At 41.1% G+C, this 24815-nt stretch overlaps 1 protein-coding gene across 2 annotated transcripts in view; it reads right to left on the reverse strand.

Moving 5' to 3' along the window:
• The window catches only part of znf462 (zinc finger protein 462), a 50344-nt gene that overhangs the window by 11281 nt on the left and 14248 nt on the right, over window positions 1-24815 (reverse strand). For both annotated transcript variants that reach the window (XM_067575081.1, XM_067575082.1), the window contains exons 2-9: window positions 16808-17058; window positions 11329-16568; window positions 10454-10588; window positions 7663-8087; window positions 6556-6674; window positions 4568-4765; window positions 903-1158; window positions 647-786 (exon numbers count right to left, since the gene is read on the reverse strand). In XM_067575081.1, the coding sequence (XP_067431182.1) occupies window positions 647-786; window positions 903-1158; window positions 4568-4765; window positions 6556-6674; window positions 7663-8087; window positions 10454-10588; window positions 11329-16568; window positions 16808-17018 (6724 nt within the window). In that variant the 5' untranslated portion in view covers window positions 17019-17058. The remainder of the gene's footprint in view (window positions 1-646; window positions 787-902; window positions 1159-4567; window positions 4766-6555; window positions 6675-7662; window positions 8088-10453; window positions 10589-11328; window positions 16569-16807; window positions 17059-24815) is intronic.

The raw sequence follows: 24815 nt of genomic DNA on the forward strand, positions 1-24815 counted from the left end.
TGTTGAAAAAATTTAGTGTTCAGTTTTTCAGCCATTCAGGAAATATGTTTGAAAATATGTTTTACAGGGTTATGAGGTTTTCACTTGACTGTGATAGCAAATATGCTTATTCCAAGAGTTAGACAAGAAGATCAATACAACTCTTATATCTGTACAGCAAATATGAAACTGGAACCAAGAGTTAGCTTAGCTTAGCTTAGCACAGAGACTGAAAGCAGGCATGGCATGGCTCATTAATGGCAACATTAATAAAATATACCTATCAGCACCTCTAAAGGTAAAAAATTAATGTAATTAATCTGTATAAAAATGGAAGTACAAAAATAACAAGTTGCCATGCTGCATTCATATAGTTCAAACTGTAATCTCAAGCAACTGAGAGAGAAAAAACATTCTCCAACTTTCCTCCAACTTTTAATTTCAGAGTCGAAGATATCGATAATTTCTGACAGTGATGATATCTCCAGTCCAGTCTCTGATATGTTCTAGTCCTTATGCTAAGCTAAGCTAATGGCTGCAGGCTGTAGTTTGATATTTACCATACAGACATGAGAGCAAAACTGATAGTTTCCTCTCAAAAATGTCAAACTATTCCTTTAAAAGTACAGCTTTCTGCGTCCCTGGTGCCATTTTGCATGATGCGTACCTCTGTGCAGGACAATGTGGTCAATCATATTGCTCTTGTGTTTGGTGTGGTAGAGGCAGAGAGGGCAGCGCAGGTCTTTTGGGAGGTCCTCAGGTGCGTTGTTGTTGTGACCAGCCTCCACATGCATGGTGAAGGTATTCCTGAGAAGGAGTCAAGGACAGAAAGAGGGATCATTTAACTACTATTTTTTTGTACAGGTGAATACTCATGTATAAAATATCAATATTTTTTTTGTCAACTAAAAGCGTTTCCTTACTTGTAGCAGGTGAAAAAGGAACAGTCTTTGCACTTGAAGAGCTTCTTGCCACCATGGCGGTCCCTGTAGTGCCGGCGCAGGCTCTGCATGTATCCAGAGCTGAACTCACAGAACTCGCAAGTGAGGACGCCGTCTGGTCGATTGTCAGCCACTGTAGAGCCACCAGGTGTTGAGCCGGAAGACATTTGACTGCGGGAGGCCAGCTGGTAATGACTAAGCTGCTGACGAACATCCGCTGGCTCCAGGTATGATGGGTCTGAGACAGGGGCAGAGAAATGGGGAGGAATTTGCTGTTAATTATACTGTAACACGCTGTATGGATTTCTGTGGACATGGAAAACCTAATACGTTGTTCTAAATTAAGAACTTGCTGGAGTATATTCAGAGTATATTCTTCTTTCATGATTATTTTCTAACATAGACAAGAAGTAACAACTGTCTTTTTTGCTAATTTCAAGAGGATTTGGGCACTAACTTAGTGCTGCAACGATTAGTTGATTAATCGTTTAGTTGATGGACAGAGACATAATGGCAACTATTTTGATAATCGAATAATTGTCATTTTTTAAGCAAAATGCCCAAACATTTGCTGCTTTTGGCTTCTCAAATGATATGATTTAATGAATTTCTTTGTCATACATGATAGTTAACTAAATATCTTTGGGTTTTGGACTGTTTTAATAAGACATTAAAAGATGTCATCCTTGACTCGTGAATCGTCAGATTAATTAATAATGAAAATAATCATTAGTTGCAGCCCGACACTGATTGTCAACCCACAAAAATAAAAAAATCAATGTACATTTAATACTGTTATTCTAATGCACATGGAAGCTGTCAAGACGATGAGATTTTTGCACAGCAGGATGGAATTTAATCTGCATTATGCATCTTTACATCTCTTCTATTCTGTCAATGAGAGATGTCTGATTATTCAAAAAGACAAAGCATATATTTTGTAAATATACATAATATTTAATAAGAAGTGATTAATTTCATTCATCTGTGGTGGACAGCAGTTGATCCTTTCCTCTCCTAAGAAGAAAGGACCCCCCCCCCACCCCCCACTCACTGATACAGAAATGTTACTGTTACTGTCATCATTCGTCCCCTACCTCGTTCCCTCCTCATTCCCTCTCTCAAGAGTCTATAATATCAGTGAGCAAGCTCATCTTTTCGTCCTACTTTGAGCCTCCAACACATCAATAAATAAACCACAGTGACACTAATAGAATATCTATCCATGTGAAAAATGCCTCATTCAGCAGTCGGGAGTATATGAAAAAGCATGGAAGAAAAAAATAAAACTTTTCTTTTAAACTTTAAAAAATGCTTGAGATCCAATTTCTCACTTTTGCAGAAGAGGCAGGGGAATTCATACGAATCAAACAACGCCACAGTTGATTCATGTTTTTAATATCCTCTCTGCATTGTGGAGATGTATGGAGATGAGATAGTAAATTCTGTAGTACTGTGGTATTGTGTCTTCTTGAATGGATTGAGGGCCAAAACTATCTATTACATTGCACAAACGAGAGGTGGAATACTTCTGTGAGGGGTTGAAGAAGACGGATGAGCAGAAGAACGAGAACAATTTCAAAGGACTTGGGTCTTATTTTCATAGTTTTGGGCAGGTACAGGTTTAAACAACTGCAGCTACTATATATCAAAACAGTTTCTCAAGAATTCTAGTAAACATCACTCCCAATAAGAGGCAATCACATGGTAATATTTTCAGAACACATTTCATTTTCACCAAAAGAGAACAAACTCTCTGTATTCCACTGCAAATACCAGAATTTTACAACTGAAGGTAGCTAGTTTGGCACGGTAGAGAGATATTCAATATGTCAGCTCTGCTCTTTCTCTGTGCTTCATTTGTCTTGGTAGGGCACAGCTGACAGTGGTAGTTGGTGCATTGAGGAATGCTGCCCTGCTTCAACTCCAGGGAAGATTCCACAGCTCCAGCAGCAAGGTGACAGCTGCTGCCAAGAACAGTCTGGAAGCTAAAGCAGCGGCTGCACAGCCACTAAAACACCTAAAACTGGCAGCACATCAAAGAGTTAACTGCTGCACCTGCAGTGAAGGTGTCTCTTTGACTGAACATATTCCTAAAATTCTTATATAATTTATCCAATCTGTGCACACAGCCCTTTTCAAGACTATGTCTGTGACACAGACTTGTTGACTATATCTGCTGATTTTCTAAATTTATTGCAAATCTAAATCATGTCACATTAATAGTATAAAAAAAAACCTCATAGATGAAAAGGCCCACCAGAAAATGTAAGATACAAAGTATCTATGGGTCACTATTTTCCACTAAATATTAAATATGATGATTTTGTTTGACTTCCTGTGTATCTGTCCAATTACGTTTGAACCCCTACACATTTGGCACAATGTGTTAAAAAGGCTATATCTCCCACACAGTTCTTCCAATATTGATGTAAACCCCCTCAAATTAAAGTTGAGACTTGCACTTTAATGTAGTATCCATCCATTATTTTATTTCAGATTCTATGTGCTGAAGCACAAAACCTGAAGAACAAAAAATGTGTAACCGTCCAAATACTTCCTGTATGGACTATAGATTATATAGGCTATATACTGTATATACAGTACTGTGCAAAAGTTTTAGGCACTAAAAGTAGTGAGAATGCTTACAAAAATATTGCTACAAATTGTTTTAATTTATCTATTAACTTCTTACAAAGTTGAGTAAACAGCAGAAACCTAAATGAAATCAATATTTGCTGTGAGCAGCTTTGCCTTTAAAACAGCAGCAGTTCTCCTCGGTACACTTCAACACAGTTTTTAATGGTAACTTGCAGGTAAGTTGTTGAGAAAGAATGTTCTTCTGTGGATTTATTATTTAGGCCATGTCGGGCGCTTCTTCATGTAATCCCAGATTGACTCCATGATGTTGAGATCAGGGCTCTGTGGGGGCTATACCATACCATCTGTTGCAGGACTCATCATTCTTCTTGGTGCTGAAAATAGTTCTTTATGACTCTAGCTGTATGCTCGGGGTCATTGTCATGTCATGAATAAATTTGGGACCGATCAGACATCTCCCTGATGGTATTGCATAATGGATAAGAATCTAAACATCTAGGGTGCCTAAAACTTTTGCACAGTACTGTAGATACTTAAGAGTTGCAACTATTAGTCAAGTAATGGATTAGTTGATCAAGAGAAAGTTGATCGGCAGCTACTTTGATAAATAATTAATCATTTTAGTCATTTTTCAAACAAAAAATGCCAAAAATTTGCTGGTTCCTGCTTCTAAATTGTAAGGATTTCATGCTTTTCTTTGTCCTATAATGATCTTTGAGTTAAAAAAAGGGTTGAATAAAACAAGACATCTGAATACATCTGCTGAACTGTGAGAAATTGTAACTATTTTCTGTTATTTCATAGACAGGATGATTCATTGAGGAAATAGTTGGCGATAATTTTATGTTTATTTAAAACATATCAATTAAATATTAATATATAGAAATCTCCTGTGAACCCATCTGGATATCAAACCCTCACAAAGCTGAGGAATTCTGGTTTAAGCATTCTGCCAAAATACTCAATAAAGATTTTCCAAATCTGGTCAAACAAGTGTATCATATGATCTCACGTCTATTAAAATGACATTACGCATGATCTCATACCATCCGGGGTCAAGGGAGTCTGCTCTGTGTTACCGGCCAGCCGGGAGGGCCTGAGGGCGCCATGAGCAGCCTGGGTAGCAGCCCGAAGTTTGTGGAGGGTCAGGGTCTCACCATGGTCTCTCAGAGAGTGCTCCTTCAGCTGGCTGATGGTCATAGAGGAGAAGGGGCACGACAAGCACTTGTACATGTGCTGCTCACCTGAAGGAAAAACACAAATCATAAGTCAACATAAATGATGATATTGGGCTATATAATGGAGAACAGAACTGACTTGACTCAACCGCGACCTTAACCAACCCCTACTATATATAAAAGATTCAAAAGGAATATTAGATTAGGATTTGCAGAGACCTATAAATGGTTGTAAATACTCATGGTGATAATAAACAAATCCTCCACTGCAAACAAAGCAATTCCCCTCTGAGCCAATCTCCAACAAATATGTCACCTTGTACTCACTTATTGCTCCCTTTGCACTAATTAGTCAAATTTTGACACATAGACATGAACTTATAAACAAACACCTTAAGTCAGATCCAGATCGCAACCCTCCAACATATACATTTCTTGTAATTTGTAAGTCAAAGTTGATGGTATATTTATCCTAAACAGCATCTACAGCACAGTATGTTAGAGGCATTACAATGTTTATGTGAAACTACTATCATTTTAGAATAAAAGGCCCTGAGTGTAAACAGAGCCAGAGGGCGGAAAGTCTGAATGGGAGGCAAAATGTCACTGAGAAACTTTTTTTTTCTCCATAATTAGCATGAAGCTTCTTAGCTAGTTTGACTGATCGATGTTGTTTTTCAATGGAAATGGCAAAGGAGACCTGAGTTGACTTGGCTGACTTCATCTGTGCACATTCATTGAGTAACATTAACTGGAGTTTTGTACAGGATGTTGAGCCGGGCACAAAAGACAATGTTCCATACAAGGTTACAATAAGCTATTAGATGACTCACATATGCTGACCAATTCTTCATTGATTCATGCTGCTACAGTATATGACTGTATTGTACGGATGCAGTTGTGGCTACTGTGTGTGTTTGCCAGATTTTGGAGGATTTATAGCGTTTTGCTTCTTGTTCCTGTTGAATATATTTACTTCATAACCTAATGCAAGCAGCACACTCAGGGGTGCAGCCATCACAACCAAATCTGATGGGATTGTAGCATGTTTGATAAGGAAACCACTTCCTTATATAACTGTTTCTGGTAAGATTATTTGGAATAAGACGGCTCCTAGATGTGGATGCGTCAGTCCAAAGTATCTTTAGCCTGCTGGAAGACAAGCAAGCACACAAAGCAAAATAAATAAGCCACAGTGATGAGATTTTATTGTTTCCAAAATCATCAAACCCAGCTTTTCAATTGTAATCGCCTCAAAATGCAATTAACTCTTACTGCTGTTTCTTGTTCTTTCAAATCAGACAGCCAGGAGCTCTCAAATGCCTTTTTGAAAATTGGCTTTTTCTAGTTCGCCAAAGATTGTTTCTTTTTCTCCTCTATCCAATTGTCAGGTGGAGCTCTTTTGCATGTGCTTGTATGTGTATGTTTTTGGATCAATGTCTGCTGTCTGGCTCTCCGAAAAACAAAAATGATCACAAGTGAAGACGTAAATCTAACTAGACACCTGTTTGCCTTCACCTTTATAGCACGCTGCAGGTTTCTCACCATATACTCAAATAGACAATATTAACAATATATTCACCCTGTGCTAAAATCTGAATCTAAATATGATTATTTTGGATGTGCTTAATTAGGTGTACCTAATGTGCTCAGTGAATGGTGAAGCTCCTCCTCAAGCTAATCCACTGGTTTCATTGTGCTGGATAAGCTAAATCAAGCACAGCATCGCTATGTAGAAGATAATAAACAGGGGGCTGCTATTCTGGCCAGGGAATACCTTGTTAGTCATGGATACAGCTGTGAGATGTGATTTTAATGTATGTATGTGTGTGTGTGTGTGGTTTTTTTTTTTTTACCTGTGTGTGCCTTATGCAGGTGGCTCTTCAAGCGACTCACGTAGGCAGATTTAAAGGGGCAGAGCTTGCACTTGAAGGGCTTGTGGTGCCCGTGGTGAGACTGCACATGTCTGTCCAGACTGGCGATGAGACAAAATATACAAAACCAGAAGGGAGGATAGGAGATAAGAGGATAAAAGAAAAAAAAAAAACAGATGAAATGAGGACAAAAGGATAGCAGATAAAGTGAGAAAGTGACAGGAATAGAGTAACGGGTAAGAAAGAGGGAGAGAGCTCCACTCTACAGCGTCTACTTTGATGATTTCAACGGCAGGGTTTTCAGCAGCATCTAAAGCGCTCCATTCTGTTTACCTCACAAACAACAGCCACACATTTCCAATGACTACAGAACAAGGAGCCGTGGGGTGAACTCATCTACCCACAATCCCCTGGTGGGAATGAGTGTGTGAGTGCCTGTGGGGACGGTGGCTGTGTTTTTAATGCCAGCCTCCTAGGTGGCATGGGAATGCGGCTTCTTTCTGGGTCAGGGCACATACAGTACAGAGGGATTACACCTGGGAGCTCAGAGGAGATGAGGACTCTCTCTTTCCCTCTCGCTCTGTGTCTCTGTGATGGATAAAACAAATCACACTATCAAAATGTCTGTCTCGCTGCTGCAATGTTTGTCTTACTCTCCTAGGAGGCTAGAATTCTTAGAGGAGATTGAGGATTCAAATGGGTTTGAGATAGGGTAAACAGAATAAGGTGTAAAACTGTGCTCTGTAGAAAATGAGTTTAACATCGAGTTGATTTGTAGAACAGCTGGTGTAAGACTAGTTTAAGATCAGCTGCTACCGGGGCTACATATTGCACATAGTGTAAGGGTGCAGCTATAACATGCATGACCATTTCAGACAGCAGCCATACAGATGGCAAGAAATGACTGTTAGGCATTAATCTGCTGCTCCAAAGTATCCTAAAAGTCCTGCAATCAACACCACAACACACATGAAAAATTACGTTCTGTTATAGATGTTTTTAACTTGGAGAAAGGTGCTATATGTACAGTATCTATACACAGCTGTGTCAGAGGTGTCAATCATATCGACTCTGCTCCTCCCTACTTACTTGTGTCTGAAGGGTGAGACGAACTGGCAGTACTGGCAGCTGTATTTGTCCTCTCTGTTGAACAGCGCCATGGCTGAGTGGCTCCTCTCATGGGACCTCAGTCCCTGCATGGACATGAAGACTCGGTCACACTGGGCACACGGGTGGCCCCCCGCCGCTAGTCGCTGCTTCATCGGGCCCCCCGATGCCACGGCCCTCGCCGCAGCCACGAGGGCCGCTGCCCTTCCCTCGACAGCATCCATTTCTGGTTCCAGTGTCTCCACGGCAACAGCAACACCGCCAGAGCCCGGGGAAACCAAGGGTGGGCCCATTGTTGTAACTGCCGGTCTCTCGAGGCCATCGGCTTCAGCTGCTTCATCCTCCTCCAGGTCGCCGTTAGTTAGGCTCTCTGAAGGCAGGGTCAGTGGGACCTCGCTGACCTCCTGCTGCAAAACAAAGAGGAAAACTCTCAGATGTTCAGTATTCTTTCGGTGCCTGTTGATTTTGTCTATCAAAGCCTTGAGCGTGTGCTCATTTTAGTTATATGGAGGCACAACACTGCAATGAAAGTGTAACCCTTTATTTGGATAGCCCAATGTTGATACACAACCAACTACCAGATGTCAAAAATAGCTGTTCACTTAAGTATTAGTTAGAGTCTGGCAGCTCTAAAGCTTTTACCCAGATTAACAGCACATAAGCAACAGTTGAGCATCTGTTTAACACCTCAGATTCTGCCAACTCTATGCTGTATTAGTGCAAAAATTTTCAGCTAAGTTTTACCTTCAGCTCTTTCTTTTCTGTTTTTCACTCACGGTCTGTATAGTCATTTGACTACATTTATGCTCAAGTGCTGAACATTGGAAGAATAACATGTGGGTATATCATTGACCTGAAAGCCTTACATGCAAGGCATTTTCCTGAAATACTGGCCAGGAACACATAAAAAAAAAAAGTTGCCTCAAATGCTTGAAGCTGCAGTGCGGGGTTGTATGAGGGTAAAATGAGAGTGTTTCTGGTCCAAGAATGAATGACTGAAAAACATGACTGAGTCGAGTCCAGGACGGGCAAGCCTTAACGCTAACCGTTAGTCCAACTCCAACCCTGACCTGAAACTCTGCAGACTGCTGGTATTTACTACCAAATGGAATGTGACAGTAAAAGTCCAACCCCTTGAATCTGGTTCTGTTACATATCATTCCCAAATCTCCTCCACCTTTCATCTATTCCTCCACCATAAAACTCTTAAGAATAAAAATAAATGCAATAACATTCTTCTTAAAGCCAATCACAATATGCACCCAGTCCTACCTTAATACCAAACCGCAAGCGTTTATTCTATAATCTGTTTGACTACCAGACTTGTTTCATATGTAGCTGATGATGATGATAGATCACCCTAAAGAGCTAAAACAGCAGACCTTGCACATTCACTACAAACAATGAAACATACCAAAATAAATGGATTACTTGTCTTCTTTTGTTTGTTAGAATGGTGTACTATAAAGAGAGAGCAAGAGCTATTCATCAGGACAGTTGTATGTTTAACCTCTTTTTCATTTCAACTTCTTGGCAACTTAGCAAAACAAAACTTCTCCATCTATTTCTTTGTCCCTCATGTGTTGGCCGAGTGCAGGCCGGTTTCTGCAGTCGTCACAAGTAGACAGACAATCACCACGACTTTTTTTATTGCCTCGAGGAAGCTCATTCTTTCTGTGGAAGGACCTGACCCTGCACTTCATGCAGCCATAAATAAGATGTGGCATCCAGAGGCCCAACCTTGCCATCCAGTCTGTTCCTGACTGCACTGTCAGCCTGTTCTTCATCCGCCTGTACAAGAAACAGTTGCAGGTCTACAATTGAAACTGTGTTCGTGATACTAAAAAAAGTAACATTTATTTTTACCCTCTGCAAAGTGTTAAGCATACAGTATATTCCCTCTAGTGGATGTAGTACATGGTCATGGTCATTGTGTTGCTTGATGTATTCATTCAACACGTTCAAGTGTATTGATCTCCAGGAATGATTCCATATACTGAATATACTAAAAAAGTGAAAGTCAGAACAGAAATACTCTATAGATGCCAGCTGCCAAGGTGAACACTGTACATCTTCACTGTATCACTCTCAGTGGCCTCAAACCGTCTCATCTTAAATACATAAAAGACAGACTGACGGAAGAAACAGGCCTAAATTTGGGTGAGGCGTTGGATCCTTAGGCCTGTTCCCCTCACCGGCAGTCTCAGTGGAATACTAATGTTCGAATGGTTACCCACCGCTGCCCTAAAAGTTATGGCTCACCACTCTGTCCTCCACTCCTCCCCCCACCAGTGCAATGGGACACCATTGCTTGTTTTCTCTGGGGGAAGCTGACAGACTATCTACCCAGAAGCCTCCATCAGTAATAAACAAAATGGGAAACAGAAACCAAGTCTAGTAAGACAGATTGCTGCAGAGCTAGGAGGACAGGAGTAAGATTACCAGACAGAAACAGTGGGGACAGAAAAAGTGGGCCTTTCAAATATTGTTTAAGATGATATGATGGTGAGTAAATAATGTATACTGTTCTTTTGCTTTATCAGTCCAACAAGATGTGTTAATACATTTTGCAACAACAACATACATACAGAAATATTTCCAAAACAAATTTTTACTGTAGCAATAAAATAATTAATAATAGTAATGAATTCAATCTTTTTTATACAAACATCTGTTTAACATTGACATTTGGATAATGTAGTAAATCCCCAATCAAAATACGAAAAAAAAAACACCATTTAAGAAATTTGAGAAGATATCTAACTCTGTTTACCTTGACATGTCCCTCTTTGACCTCTCCATACTGGACATGTTTCCTAAGGTGGTTGCAGATGGCTCGGAGGGTGGGGTGCACCTCTACGCAGAAGTTACACCTGAATCCTATGGGAGCTTTATTTACAGGGCTTTCCTGTTGACACAAAGAAAAATGACAAAAGTTATGCAGTTTCCCCCCCCTTTTTGTTTGACATCTTTTATAAATGTAGATGGAAATTATTTATAATAAAGATGTTTATTTCAAATCATATTGTTTAACTTTTAAATGACTTTAACAGTGTAGTTTACTTTTTGCTTAGTGTCATTAATGCATATGAACAGTCTAAATCAGCTGATGTTTGCCACAGTCAGAAGATACTACTATCTCTCTTCTATGAGATTTACCTTTTCTCTGTGAAGTTATAGACCGCCACTGTTCTCAAATATACTTTAAATGAGATCGATGGTATTATTTATTATGAAAGTAATTATCACTCGTCCACTGTTATGTACTCCTGGTGACAGCGAATGGGGCAAATGGAAATATATAATAGTGTCTTTAATTGTCTCTTCATTTCAGTGTTGGCGGAATTTGAATACTTTGGGTACAACTGCAATTAATGTAGGTTTATAAAGTCATGTGATGATAAATTAACAGTACTCTCATTGATAGATATATCTCTATGAGCTATTTTCATAGATTTTCATAGGAGCCTATGGAGCCTATGACTTCCAGGTGTAAAGAATAGCTGTAGTATGATTGACAGTCGTAGCTTGAGACTGCGGCATCAGATGATTTATAGCATGTTCTCATACACATTAATGGTAATAGGATAATAACATTTTACAGTTTTATTGTTTGATTTACAAGGTTTCACTCATATCTGCGCTCACCTTCTCAGGTTTGGTCTCAGGTAGTTCTGCGGCTTTCTGTTTGCTGAGAAGCTGCCTCCTCCTCTCCTGCCTCATGGCTCTCTTCTGAAACTCCTCATTATGGTTGAATAGATGTTTGGCCAGAACTGGGAGAGCCAGGAACTTGAGCTCACAATGAGAACACTGGTACAACTCAGAGTCCTCATCCCCGGGACCAGGCGATACCACAAAGTCCCTCTTCAAGTCGTTGCTGTGGTGGTCGTTGTAGTGCATAGAGAGCAGCTCGCCTGTGCTGAAGGACAGCCGGAAGCATTTTAGACACTTAAATGGCAGCCATTCAACCTCTCTGTCCTGCTCGGGTTCGAGCGGAACCTCCAGTACTTCTTTTTCGTCTTCTGCCATTGCACTGACAGCGAGTTTCTCGGGTTCTTTGGCATAGATAACGGTAAAGTAGCGACCAAGCTTGCTAGAATGCTGCTTCTTGGGGAAGACACCTGGGTGGCGTTTAATGTAGTGTGAGACAATGCTCTTCCTGCTAAAGGCCTGGAAATTGCAAAGAGAACACCTTCGTCTCTCCACGGCCAAACGCAAGTCTTCACTCATTTCTGAATTGTCTCCTTCAGATGGCGGGGGTGCCATCACTTTGTTGGGCTTTTCGGTTATAGTCTTGGAAGCAGCCAGACAATGGGTATAATAGGCATCAATATCATGCCGCTTCTGGTAATGTGCTGCCAGGCCTTTGCGTATAGGGTTTGTATACGCACAGAGTGCACATTTGAAGACATTGTTTTTACCCTCGGGCTGAGCACGAACATTGTTGTGCTTGATACGGTAATGGCGAGCAATGCCTTTCCTGGTGGAGCAGAAGTATTTGCAGAGCTGACACTTGAATATAGCATGTTTCTCTGTCTTATTGATGGGTAACTGGGAGAGAGCAAAGTCCAATTCACTGACCTCTTGGACTTTTGCGCCGCTTGATATATTACTGGCACTGCATTCAGCTACTGGCTCTGTGTCCTTACTGGAGGAGAAATTTGTCAGAGCGGGAGTGAACATATCAGAGGCCGACTGATTGTGATATTTCTCATAATGGATTTTGAGTTTCTCCAGTGTCCCATGTGTATACGGGCACATTTTGCATCTGTATGCGCCAAAGCCCTGCCTTTGAGTTTTGCACTTGTCATCGCTATCATTAACGTCACTGATTTGCTCTATATCATTTGCAAAGTCCTCTGCAGTGACTTTCACTAATGGGTGTCTTTTCTGATAGTGAGTGAGTACGCCATGGATACGAGAGTTTACATATGGACAGTGACGGCATTTATACACAGAACTGGGGTTGATATCTGCCTCCTGTGCAAAATCTGCAGCTTTTACCTTCATGCCCGGGTGCTTCTTTCCATAGTGAGTGAGGAGGCCATGGAGACTGTTGTACTCTGACAGACATACAGTACACTGATAAGGATTATTAGAGATGGAAAGACGGGGGTGGGTAGGATGGGGGTTGCTCTCTTGAGGTGGGGTGGCAATGACCAGAGCTCCATCATCTTCAGCAGACTGGCAATTGAAAGACGCATGCTCTTTGGCAACCTGCTGGTGGATCTTTTCAGCTGAGGCATTTCCTTTGATAATATCCAAAAGCACAGATTCATCCCCTTTAATGGCCCAGGGATGGACTGCCTGATAGTGACTGGTTATGTCCCATATTGTACAGGCCTCAAAGGCACAATCTCTGCATTTGTAATGTTTAGTTTCCGCATTGCCCCCTTGTTGGGTGGTCTCTGGCCCAGCCCATAGCTTGCTGGCCATGTATGTGTAATCAACATTGTGCTCAGGATGGCGTCTTTGGTAATGGAGCAGCAGGCCTTGGGGTTCAGCATGAGAGTAAATGCACCACTCACAGTGGTAGCCAGCCTCCAGAATGCCATCTTCGTAAGCCCAGTGTAAAATGGTCATGGCTGTGGCTTTCACAGTGGGGTGCTCTTTCTTCAGATGCTTCTTTAGAGCATAGACATAGGGTGATGTGTAGGAACAGTGTCTGCACTTCAGGGAACGCAGAGGCGTTGCATTTTCAGAGTCTGGAGGGGCTGGCACCAACGCAGAAGAGACACTGCTTGACTGAACCATCTGTGCACGCTCACGCTGACTCCGGACAACTGCAGTGTGACGACGTACAAGGTCAGCATTGGCCTTGGTTTCTCTATGCTTTTTCTGGTAATGAATAAGCACCCCTTTTACAGTGCGGTTGCCATAATCACAGTGCTGACAAAAGAACAGCTCGTCCTCCCCTTTCTCGCCACTTCCTGGTTTAGGGCTTGAATTGTTGGATCCATCGTGACCGTTGTTTTGAAATTGCTTCAAAAACTGTTTGGGAGCTGCAATTTGCAATTCATCCATTAATTTCATCAAACCTGGGGTGGGGGCACCATGTTTTATATATTTTGCTGTCACTTTTACTTCTGGGTGTCTCTTTTGATAATGGACCAACACACCAACAACAGATCTGTTGCTGTACACACAATGTTTACAGTAGTACATTTCTTCATCTGATCCATACAGTGCTGCACTTGATTGTTTTGGAGGCGTAGCCATGCTGAGGTTAAATGAAGAGTTGGCAACAGGTTGTGACTGATCCACTGAGATGACCTTCATGGTTTTCTGTATACGGAAATAAGATGCCTTTTGCTCTGGGTGTTTCTTCTGGTAGTGGACCAAAACAGAGTGCATGTTGGGGCTCGCAAAAGAACACACATCACAATCATAGACAACGACATTGGCACCCATAGCTTCTTTGAGGGAGTCTGTCTCAGCACTGGCCTCAGGGGTCTTGGGGACTGCTTTCGGTACTGGGCTTGAGGAGGACCTGGGGGTCGACGTGGCTGAGTTAAAACTTTTGGGGCCAGAGTTTAAAATTTCCCTCAAAGTCTGCGATTCGCCAGTCTTGTGGGACTGCTCCACTACGTAGCTGGAGAAGATCATGGCATTGTTAATTTTTACTGTTGGATGCATTCTTTGGTAATGGGGCATTAGACTCCTGACATTGGGGCTTGTGTATGAACAAAAGCGGCACATGTATACCAAATTTGGCTGGTTGAAGTTGAGAACATTGCTTGCTTCAGGGTGGTGATCCATGTAGTGTTGGTGTAGATCGTTGTAATTTGTGTATTCAATGTAGCACTCTAAGCAACGGAAGACCGCACTCTGGTCCTCGGGGTCCAGGATGTACTTAAAGCTGAACTTGATGTAAGGGTGCATCCTCTGGTAATGGGTGCTGACGCTACGAGCCGACTTGTTGTGGTAATCACAGTGTTTACAGTAGAAACGTGCAGTTCCAGGTTCTTCTGAATATTCACTGTTCTCTTGGATAGCATCCCTACTATCACTTGGGTCAGCGGAGATGTTTTCACTGTCATCTGAAAGAGTCAGCGATATAGGAATGTTTCTAGGTTTCGATTTAGGGTTGCTTTTTCTTTTCCCTATTCTACCTCCCTCATGAGAGATTGTTGATTCTCTTGAATGAAGCTGCTGTGTGTTGTAAGCAAAGACAGGGCTTTTGCTATCATGGTTTCTGCCCACTTTATCCGCACTGGCATGATTTTCTCCAGCTTCTTCATCATCCATGTCATCCAGATTTATGATCATGTCCTGTTGGCTTTGGCTAATCTTACTTTGAAGGTTACTGGCAATTTCATCAATTCTGGTTCTCTTCTTGACCGAGGACAAATCCAAAGGCAAGTCATTAATGGACTTCCTGGCTCTTTTCCCTGTTACTAAGGGCTTTTTGGTAGCAAGTCCTAAAATGGAGGTCTGGGTTTTTTGTAGAAAGATCGGAGAGGTGTCCACTTCAGCATCCAGCTGGTCAGTCAGCTGACTTTCAAAGACAGTGGGATCTAGGTCATCACAGTAGGAATGCTTGTGCTGCTGGTGAACCCTCAGACCTTTCAGAGTGGTGGTAGAGAAGCTGCAGAGCGTGCAGCGATGAGGGTTCTGCTGGTCGTTCAGTGTGCTGGTTGTCTTTTTTCCATTGACTTTGGAACTTACATTACCCCCATTAACTGGCTCTGCAGCATTGTCATTCTGAGGTTCTGGACTATCACTCGTCAGGTCCAGGGTCTCTAAATCTGAGGAGGTATGACTCTGTTTGTGTGTGCCCAGTTTAAGAGGGCTGGTGCAAATAAATGGGCATTCATCACATTTATACACTGTAGTTTTACCAGAAAGGTGAATGTTTTCAATGTGGCGGGAGATGCTCCGCCTGTGCATCGTGAGGAAGGAGCAAAAGGGGCACTGAAAGCGATTCATGTACTTTCTGAATGGTATTCCTTTAGTCTCCAGTAATTTATTATCCTCATCAGTCAAAAGCTGCTTTGCATCTGCTGACAGGGTTCCAGTATAGCTGGGATCATCTATATCGCCCAACTCTTCTTCATCATCATCTTCTAAGCTGCTCCTAGAGTCTTCTTCATTGAGTAAGTTTGCGTCCATCTCTATGCCACTGTTGGAGACATCAGATGAAGCAAACCTCTTGGACACAATGGAGGAACCTGTGCTGTTGGGTGTAACTGCACTCATCTGTGCATACTGAAAAGATGAGATCTCTGCAACTGATTTCTCCAATGTATTTTCTGGTGTTTTTCCACCTGACTCCTCGTTTCCACGATCATCTGTGAAACTTATCTTTGATACAGTCGGGCTTTGGGAAGAGGAGGGAGAATCTGGTTTAGGTGAGCTTGCACTTGCCTCCCCTTCCAGCTCTGCAATGGAAGAAACTATCTTGACTTTGTCACTGTGTTCCTTCACCACATGATTAGTCCAGCTGTCCTTCTGGTCAGTTTGATAGTCACACCATTCGCAGGCGAACATTCCCTTCATGAGTCCACTGGCCGAGTCGGATTCCCCTCCAGTCTCAGCATATTCCGAAGCATCTCCAGCGCTTTCTGAGGGAACTTTGTTATGATACATGATTTGGTGTTTCATTATCCTTGCTTTGCGTGGAGACTTGTATGTGCAATACTGACAGGAATACACCTTTGAATGGTCATTATGCATTATAACAGTGTAGCTGGGCTGCTTTGTTGTTTGTGTGGAGATATTTTCCCCTGAATCTTCCTCTACAACATTATGCACCTTTTTGGTGTGATTTCTTAAGAATGACTTCGATCTGAAGTAACGGACACAGAACTTGCACTGGTAAAACGGCAGATGGGTTTCAGCTGTCTGCTTCTGTGACGTTTGGTTGGAACCTTCAGTAGAGTTGGGGCCTTGAAAAAAAAAGAGAACGTGTGTGAGACATGTGTTGAAAAATAGTAAAACATGAGCATTTAGCTTTTGCTGTTGTCTCTGTTAATATAACCAGCTACATGTCAATGCATTTTTATGCTCCTCAATGAAATATACAACCATCCTACTATGTAGAGCTCTTTGAAACAGAGAAAGAAGTGTTTCCTAATCCTCAACAAATTAACTGTAACATCTGAATTAATGTGGTAGGCAGGCATACTCATTCCAGCTTTAGGAGGCGTATAATCCTTGTCATCCTTATCCTCATATTCCTCCTCTTCCTCCTCATCTTCATCCTCGTCTTTCAGCGAGTCAGACTCATCTGCATCTGCAGGCTGCAGGAAAACAGTGTGTACTTCCTGAATGTGGGTCTTCAAATCATCATATGACTCGGCACGGAAGTCACAGCCATCACACTGCAATACCTCCATCACTGAAAGGGGGGAGTACTCCCTGGAAAATCAGGGAAACCTGCAAAGAAAAAGGAAAAAATCATGAGGATATACAGGATTTTCCAGGGAGTTATGGCACCATGCATGTCTAATTCATCTGGTTGTGACTGAGAAAATAAAAATGAGAATCATTGGCTAACCCCCATTTACCCTGCAAGTTCGGGGGGGGGCTTTTATCATAAGGAGACTCTCTGTATGTACAGACCTAAAAAAGCTTGAAGCCTGGAGTCAGTTAAAAATTCAGAACAGGGAACATGTCCATAAAAATGATCTTAGTGATAATCTAACATGATTACCAATGGCAATCCCTGCTGTGAACCAAGAATAATCAAGTACAAGATGAATGACATGTCTTTTCAATATAACAAGTGAGGCGATGGTGAGCAAAAACTATGACGTCTTCAACCGTTCATGATTACATGCTCAAAACGATATCCTTAGAAAGCACAGCCTCATTTGCTAGCTTTATAAAGCCTCTTCAAATTGCATTTGCAAGAATGTGCTACAAAAGCAATGCAGCACATTGCTGTGAATGGAAAAAAATTATCTATGACAGCAATGAGATGGTAAAATAAAAAGTTGTAGGAACGAAAAATTAAAAATTATATGAAGAACGCACATTTGTTTGTTTATGCCACAAATGTCTGTTGTCTCATTATGATGACAAACCACACTGACAAATAGTCACAAATTCATACAAAAACGACACCATTTTCAATCTCTAATGGACTGGAGCTGTCAAAAAACTCTGATAGGGAGCCTCGCAAAACATGTCAAAGAGGGAAATTCAGCAGACGCTGATGTTACCCGGAATACTAAGAAGGTCCCATTTTTTAGCAGAGCATCATTCCAAGAACAATGGAGGGACTGAGGAGGGATTATGGGCTGATTTGTCCCATTTTTATTACCTTGGGATAAGCAACAGCTGGAGAGCAGCTCCACAGCTCAGTATTTAGAGCAGACTATTCCATCAGATTGTATCAACCGCTCTGAAATAAGATTGAATGAATCAACTGAGAGATGAAGGCTTTATGTCTTTGGGCTTCTCTGCAGTTTGGACTTGGCCAGAAAAATGGAAGCTGGTGATGTGGCCATCATTTCACAGCTCCTTCATCGCGGCTTTCTAATCAATTGTCATTTTGTCTAAAAAAAAAAAAAAAAATCGCAAATAGGTTTTATAGCTCATACTGGTTATGACAGGTAGTTTAAGGTCGCAAATTACAACATTGACGTTCAAATAAAAACCTAACCAATCAGACTTTTTCACACCCTCTTTTGAACACGGTAATGAGTAAATCAAAGTATAAAGCTTCTCATTTCTGACAACATATTATGTCTCCTTAAGACAACAGGTGCATACTGTGGTGCACACAATTCATTTGGAGGAAAAAAATCTAACCAACCAACACCACATGAAAACCAACTTTTCAATGCAACAATAAAGGTGAATCATATTACTTTAGTGTGACACCTGATTACACAGTAAATATATGCCAGGTCTCGTGCAAACAGATCAAATGGGCAGTGCCCAAACTGCAGGTTCATTAGTCCCAAAAACTGCATGTTATATACGAAGAAACTGCATCAACAAAAAGTAACCTCGCTAATAGAAAGTCAACAAATGAACACTTAAGAAGATTTTTGTTAAGTTAACACCAAAGTGATTCAGCACCTATCTGACAGTGTCTCAATAAAAACTGTTTTGAGTCTAACAAAGTTGATATTCACACTGTAATAAGGCTCCCATTCAGAAACTCCTCGTATCCCATACCGTAACCCACGGTATCGGTAGCTATGTTCTGGGAATCAATAGGTCTGATGATTGCTCTTCATAGATGCATAATGGCCAACATTTACAGTATGAGGCCTGGTTTACAGGAAAGGATGATTACCCAAACCACTGAGGAAGTTCAAGAGTGGTTTAATGATTACTATGAAGAACTACTAGAAAACGTTGCAGAACATATTAATGCTTTCATGATGAATTAGAGCTGTTTTGAATGCACAGGAGGTCCTCCTCCCTATTACCTCCTTGATATACTGCCAGGTGTTTTCTTTATTTTGTCCACCCCTGCATATCAATGTCAGTTGGAAAAAAAAAACTTTAAACACAAGACTAAAACAACAATGAAGTGAACAAATGGAGATTTGTGTACACACCAACACACTGTGTACACTGTTTGTCAGTTTCGTTTCTAACGGTTAAAAATGACCAGGAAAGAAACTTGTGCAACAACTTTTTATGTGTTTTTCTTTTGTGTCAAACTGACAATTGACAACGTCATAAATCATTCAGAATGTTTTTAAAATATTTTTTCCTTCATTGTACAGCTTGACCGTATGAGTTAACTGGAAAAATGAGAGGAGAAAAACCACTAGTCCATCCTCACATCCAAGGCGACTCATTTAAATCAAATTAGATGTAACTCATTCAAAATAGCACCACACTGACGAGCACTTTCCAAACTCAAAACTCACATTTTGTCGAGAGCTGAGAGCAAGCATTAATTTGTGTGTTCTATTAGGCAAAGATAAGAAATATTTTGCATGTATTCAAAAAGGATTAATGGTTCACACTGCAAGCATGACCCTTGGTGAATATTATTGTATAATCCATTGTTCTTAATGGAAAAAGTCTACATTATAATGTGACTAGAATCTGACTTAAACCACTCTTACTATAACCATAAGTGCTCTTTATACTCTTGCTGAAATGCCAGAGTTATTAAAGAATAATAAAAAGTCAATATTCCACTGTAGCTATAATTAATTGTATAACACTCTCATAATAAACTGCTTCAATTTGGGCATCCTAAAAATATGAGGGGAAAAAGCATCCTAATTGAGTTATATTCATATAACAGCAGCGTTATTAAACTGCTTTGGAGCAACTGTGACATGAGCGCAGTGCCGCTATGTGTTTTTAATTTGGGAATCATCATTTAAAGAAACAGCAACTTTATTTCAATCAATCTGAAGTTGTATTCTACAAGGGCGGTCTCTCTATAGGCTTAAAATACTTGTGTAAAAATGACAGCACATGTATTGTGTAATTATTACACATAATTTGGCTGAATCTATCTTGTCAAAACTGTAAAGTGTGCAAATAAGGAAGTCATTTAATTGGAACTATAGCAAACCTTATAGGCCTGTAAGCTTTTTCCATTTCTTTAAAATAAAGACTAATGACTTTCTTGTCATCAAAGAGAGAGAGAAAGAGTGAGAGAGTACAATATTTACTGTCCACCATTTTAATTGACTGTCTGATACTCCCGTATGTCAGTGATGATGGTTGATGATGATGATTGGTAAGTGTCCAAATTCTCAATATACTGCTCATTATTGAGTAAACTATTGGGTGTCTATTGTCTTGGGAGTAGTGAATGAGTGAAGGAAGGAGTGATCTCAGCCTATGAGTCTTGTATCACAGTTCCTGAATTTATTAAGTGTGACAATAAGCAATCAGACCTTGAATACACCATCACATGAAACAAAAACACTGCCACATTTGACTGACAATCCAAACATTATAAAAAAAAGATGTGAAGTATCTCCAAGCCATCAGCTTGTTGAATTTTGATAAAATGTATTGTTTCAAGTTGTTAAAAGTGAAGCTCCTGTGTAATTTACTTTTCCCTAAAAAAAAACAATGAAAGAAAATTATTCAATACTGAAAACTGAAAAAATATAAATTTGATCTTGTGTTACAAATTCCGCTTTGATTTTTAGCAAGGACACCAATGAAATACAGCTTTGGTAACACTATCAAATTCAGTCCAATGATCTGGATACTGAAACCAAGAAATTTCAAGTGAGATCCAGCCAGAGACAGTTGGGAATCCCGCCCTGCTTCCCACACCCAACTGGCCAGCCAGGGGAGAGCTCCATGTGAGCAGGCCAAGCTGCCAGTATGTCCCTGAGCAACCAGGGGATCCATTGTTATACAGGGTCAGGTTACAGCCTCACCACGGGGCCCCACCCTGCTCTCTTGGCAGTTCACTGCTGTTTTGAACAAAGTTGCCTCCTAATGCCAGGTTCCTTGACATGGATATCAAGAGAATCCTTTCGGAGAAGGAGGGGAGAGGAATGCCTGGGGAGTGAGGGAAAAAAAAAAAAAGCCTCCTACACAACCACCATCTGCCTTAGAGTTGGCTGTGTCTTTTCAGCCAGTCAGTTCCTGCGCCACACCAAGTTAATGGGTGAGATTGTGTAACTGCTTTCATCCAGTCAGCTGGGGCTCTAACAGGCAGCGACTGAGCTGCTCAGATCCTCCTCTGAGCCGAGCTTCAAGGGCAGCCATTTTAGGAGCTGACTATGTGCACTTAGGTGTTCAGCCAGCACACAACATGGACCCACAGATCTGATCCTCTTCCTCAAAGGCAGGCAGCCTGTCACTGGAGAGCTGCTGACAGAAATCTATCTGCCAGATGTACAGCACTGTACCCAAGCCCTCTGCCCACACAGCTCAGCAGAAAACATCTCACATTCTTGCCAGCCTGACTTTGCCTAGTCCCTTTCATTTCTCAGGGACATTATCTCTCACATCAAGAGCTTTTCAGAGAAATTCTAGAAACCCCGTTCGGAGTGAGTGGCATGCACTGACACTTTGTGGAAAAACCAGAGGAGAAATACAGCAAATGCGTTTTGTAGGAACTGCCAGCAACGTTCCGCAAGGGGGTCTAAAAATGTGAGGCATGTCTGAACTTCTTTATCTCAGAGCTCTGCAATCCTGAGCCCTGAGGAGAAGACGAGAAGGGACAGAGAGAAGCAGAAGGGGAGAGCAGGCCGGAAGGGGAAGGGTGGGAGGAGAAGGGGAGGCAGCGAGGGAGCATGACGGAGCCACCTGGAAGACCTTCAGTGGAAAGCAACAGAGGACAAAGCCATCAGACTGGGCTCCCCAGATTCCAAAGTCTACTGACATTTGTTAATCACCAACCGGTCTCTCTGCATCGGTGAGCTCTGCCAGCAGTCACACCCTCTACTCAAACTGGCTGACAGCAGCTGCTCTGTCTGAAAGAGGGCCTTTGAATAAGCCAGCATTAAGCTGATTAGGAGTACAGAGGTTTTGTCCTTAACTGTTGGTTAGTGCTACCATCTCATGCCGTCGGCGAGAGAAAACCCCACGGATGTGTTACATTGTAATATGGCGAGCATCCTGGCTACAGATAATTTATCTGCCAAACAAGACAGGACATGCATCTCCTCAACCTGCACAGCCTCAATAATTAATGACCCATTGATTGAAAATGACAGCCTGCTTTTTAAAGGGAAAAAAAAAAAAATACAGTGGCGGTAGCAGCAGGTAGCCTGAGCCATGGAAATTGATTTTTACCGAGATGAGATGACAACATCAGAGAAAAATCAATAAATTTTTAGTTTCAAGAAAGTTCTAAAAAAAATAAAATAAAAGAGAGAGGAGTACAAAGGTAACTGCATAACATTTGAAATCCTGATCTCTTTCCCACAGTGTTCTCCAGGTTTACTCAGACTAAAAAGAAGAGAGCAAAAAAGACAGCAGAGAAAGATCTCATTGTGTCTGCAGAAGAGCAGCAAACGTTGCGTCACAGGACCAGTGAGAATTTGGCCTCTTGCACAAACAGGAGATAGAGAGCTGGAGATCAAGATGGCTACTCCCATCCTCTGATGTCAGCAGCCCTGGAGGATTCAACACACCGGATCTGATAGCTTGCTCAGCAGTTACTTGTACACAAATAACAGTGACCAAAGAGTTGAAGCTACACCTCTCGTACACAGTCTTGACAAAAATAGGATATAAAAGCAAGTAGTGGATTGTGAATTATGGTAGAGGTGTTCCTACTGTACTCATACTGTTAACCTTCTCTATACAGATAGATATGGAGCTACATGAGACATACCTGTACTGTAAAGAGGCAAATTTATAATGAAACTCAACCCATGATCTCTCAAATTCCAGCTAAACCACAATCTAAATATTTAGCTCACATGATGATCATATTCACAGAGAATGACCCATCAACTAAAAACATTATTACATAATATTTATTGCTCAGATGCAACCATGCAAATCTCTCACTATGTCTGCTCAAAGGCAACATGTATTAGACTTCAATACGACTGTAAATGTAACCTCAGGTAATGTTATCCAACCAGGAAAAGCTTGGATTCAGCATCTGAAGAGTCAAGACTGTAGAGCGAAGGAGCACAACAAAACTCTGGACAACAGCATACTTGATAATGGTGGATGACATTTTCTATTCATAGTAACACTGATCTTATGGCAACAACGTCTGTCGTTCGTGTTCTCAACACATTTGCTTTGTCTTATTTTAATTTTAGCTCATGGTGAGAAACTGCGGAGACATTTTTTTGACTGTGGTACACATCACAACAGTTGACAGCCTCTGTGATGTTTTTGGCTCGACTACCAGGCGTTGCCATCGCACCTGAAGAAAGATACTGTTAACAGGCACCGGGCCAACGTATGTCACAGACAAGATGTGGAACTAATAGCACTTGATGTTTAATTTAATTCTACCTAGCGGACGGATATTGGTTAGTTCACATTTTTTGATGCTTTATTTTTTTTCCTTGGATCACCTACTGTGTGTGTTGTCTTTCCATGCTGTGTGCAGGCCTGCATCACACGTGTTGTTTTATATTTACTAAACATACAACAGCACAACCTGCTTTTCCTGAATGTGCCAAATCTACCGACGGGTCTCTGAATCTACACAGTGCTACACAGTTATTTCCTTATAATTCTGTTAATACATTCATGTTTTTGGTATCATACAACATATTTTGTGGGGGTTCTATGAAGTACTTATCCATAGTCAGTGTATTACCTGCAGATCTGTGCACTTTATTACACCACATATCAGCTGTTTGGGTCAGAACGTACTGCTGCGGCATAATACAGTGCGCGAAAATACGAACTATCCCTAAAAGGGCCTATAGCTTTGTGATGGTATGACATGAAGCAGCATTAGATAGCTTTGTATCTCAATAGAAGGCTCATATCAATCTCCTGAAATCCAACATCTGCTGATGCAAGTATGGGCCAAGTCAAACAGGAGCAAGATATATTTATTTTGGCATCAAACCTTTAATCGTTCTCTTTACCAGATACAACTGAGCAGCTTTGATACCAGAAAAAAATCAAGTAAGGCTTTTGGTTTCAAAGCCAAGGTTTTGTTGGTTTTTTTTTGCTCATCCTACACCTGGTGATTGCATCATTTGGTGTATCTGGAGTCGTGGTTGGGGCCTTTAGATGAGATATTTCACAACTGTTCTGGTTTACACAGTAAGCATTAAACCTGCAGTTTAACAGTTTCTGTCGGTCACTACACTTTGAAAATGTTGTTGTGAAAATGTGAGAAAAGAGCCGACCGTTAAGAGGGGTTATGATTAAATCAAGTATTGATTTTAATATGATTTAAAAAAAAATGTTTTCACCAACATTTTGATGTGACTGAACATGCACCCTTCTGAGCTGCCCCTTGGTGAGATGTCACAACTGGTCTCATGTACTGCTAGATAGTTATACATGTGTCAAGGTCAGCACTGCGTCAGCCAATCAGTCATGAATAATGCTGCTCCTAACATCCTGTTTCAGGACTACAGCTGAAACTATTAGTCTGTCAATCGATAAGTCTACAATCAAATAAATATTTAAGTTGTTTTTCAGGCAAAAATGCCAAATATGATCTAGTTTCAGCTTCTCGATTGTGAGGATGTCGGTCGGGCAAAACAACCGATCTGAAGTCACATTTGGCATTATTGTGACAGGCATTT

The sequence above is a fragment of the Thunnus thynnus genome, chromosome 19, assembly GCF_963924715.1.
Source record: "Thunnus thynnus chromosome 19, fThuThy2.1, whole genome shotgun sequence".
In the NCBI taxonomy this organism is placed as follows: Eukaryota; Metazoa; Chordata; class Actinopteri; order Scombriformes; family Scombridae; genus Thunnus; species Thunnus thynnus.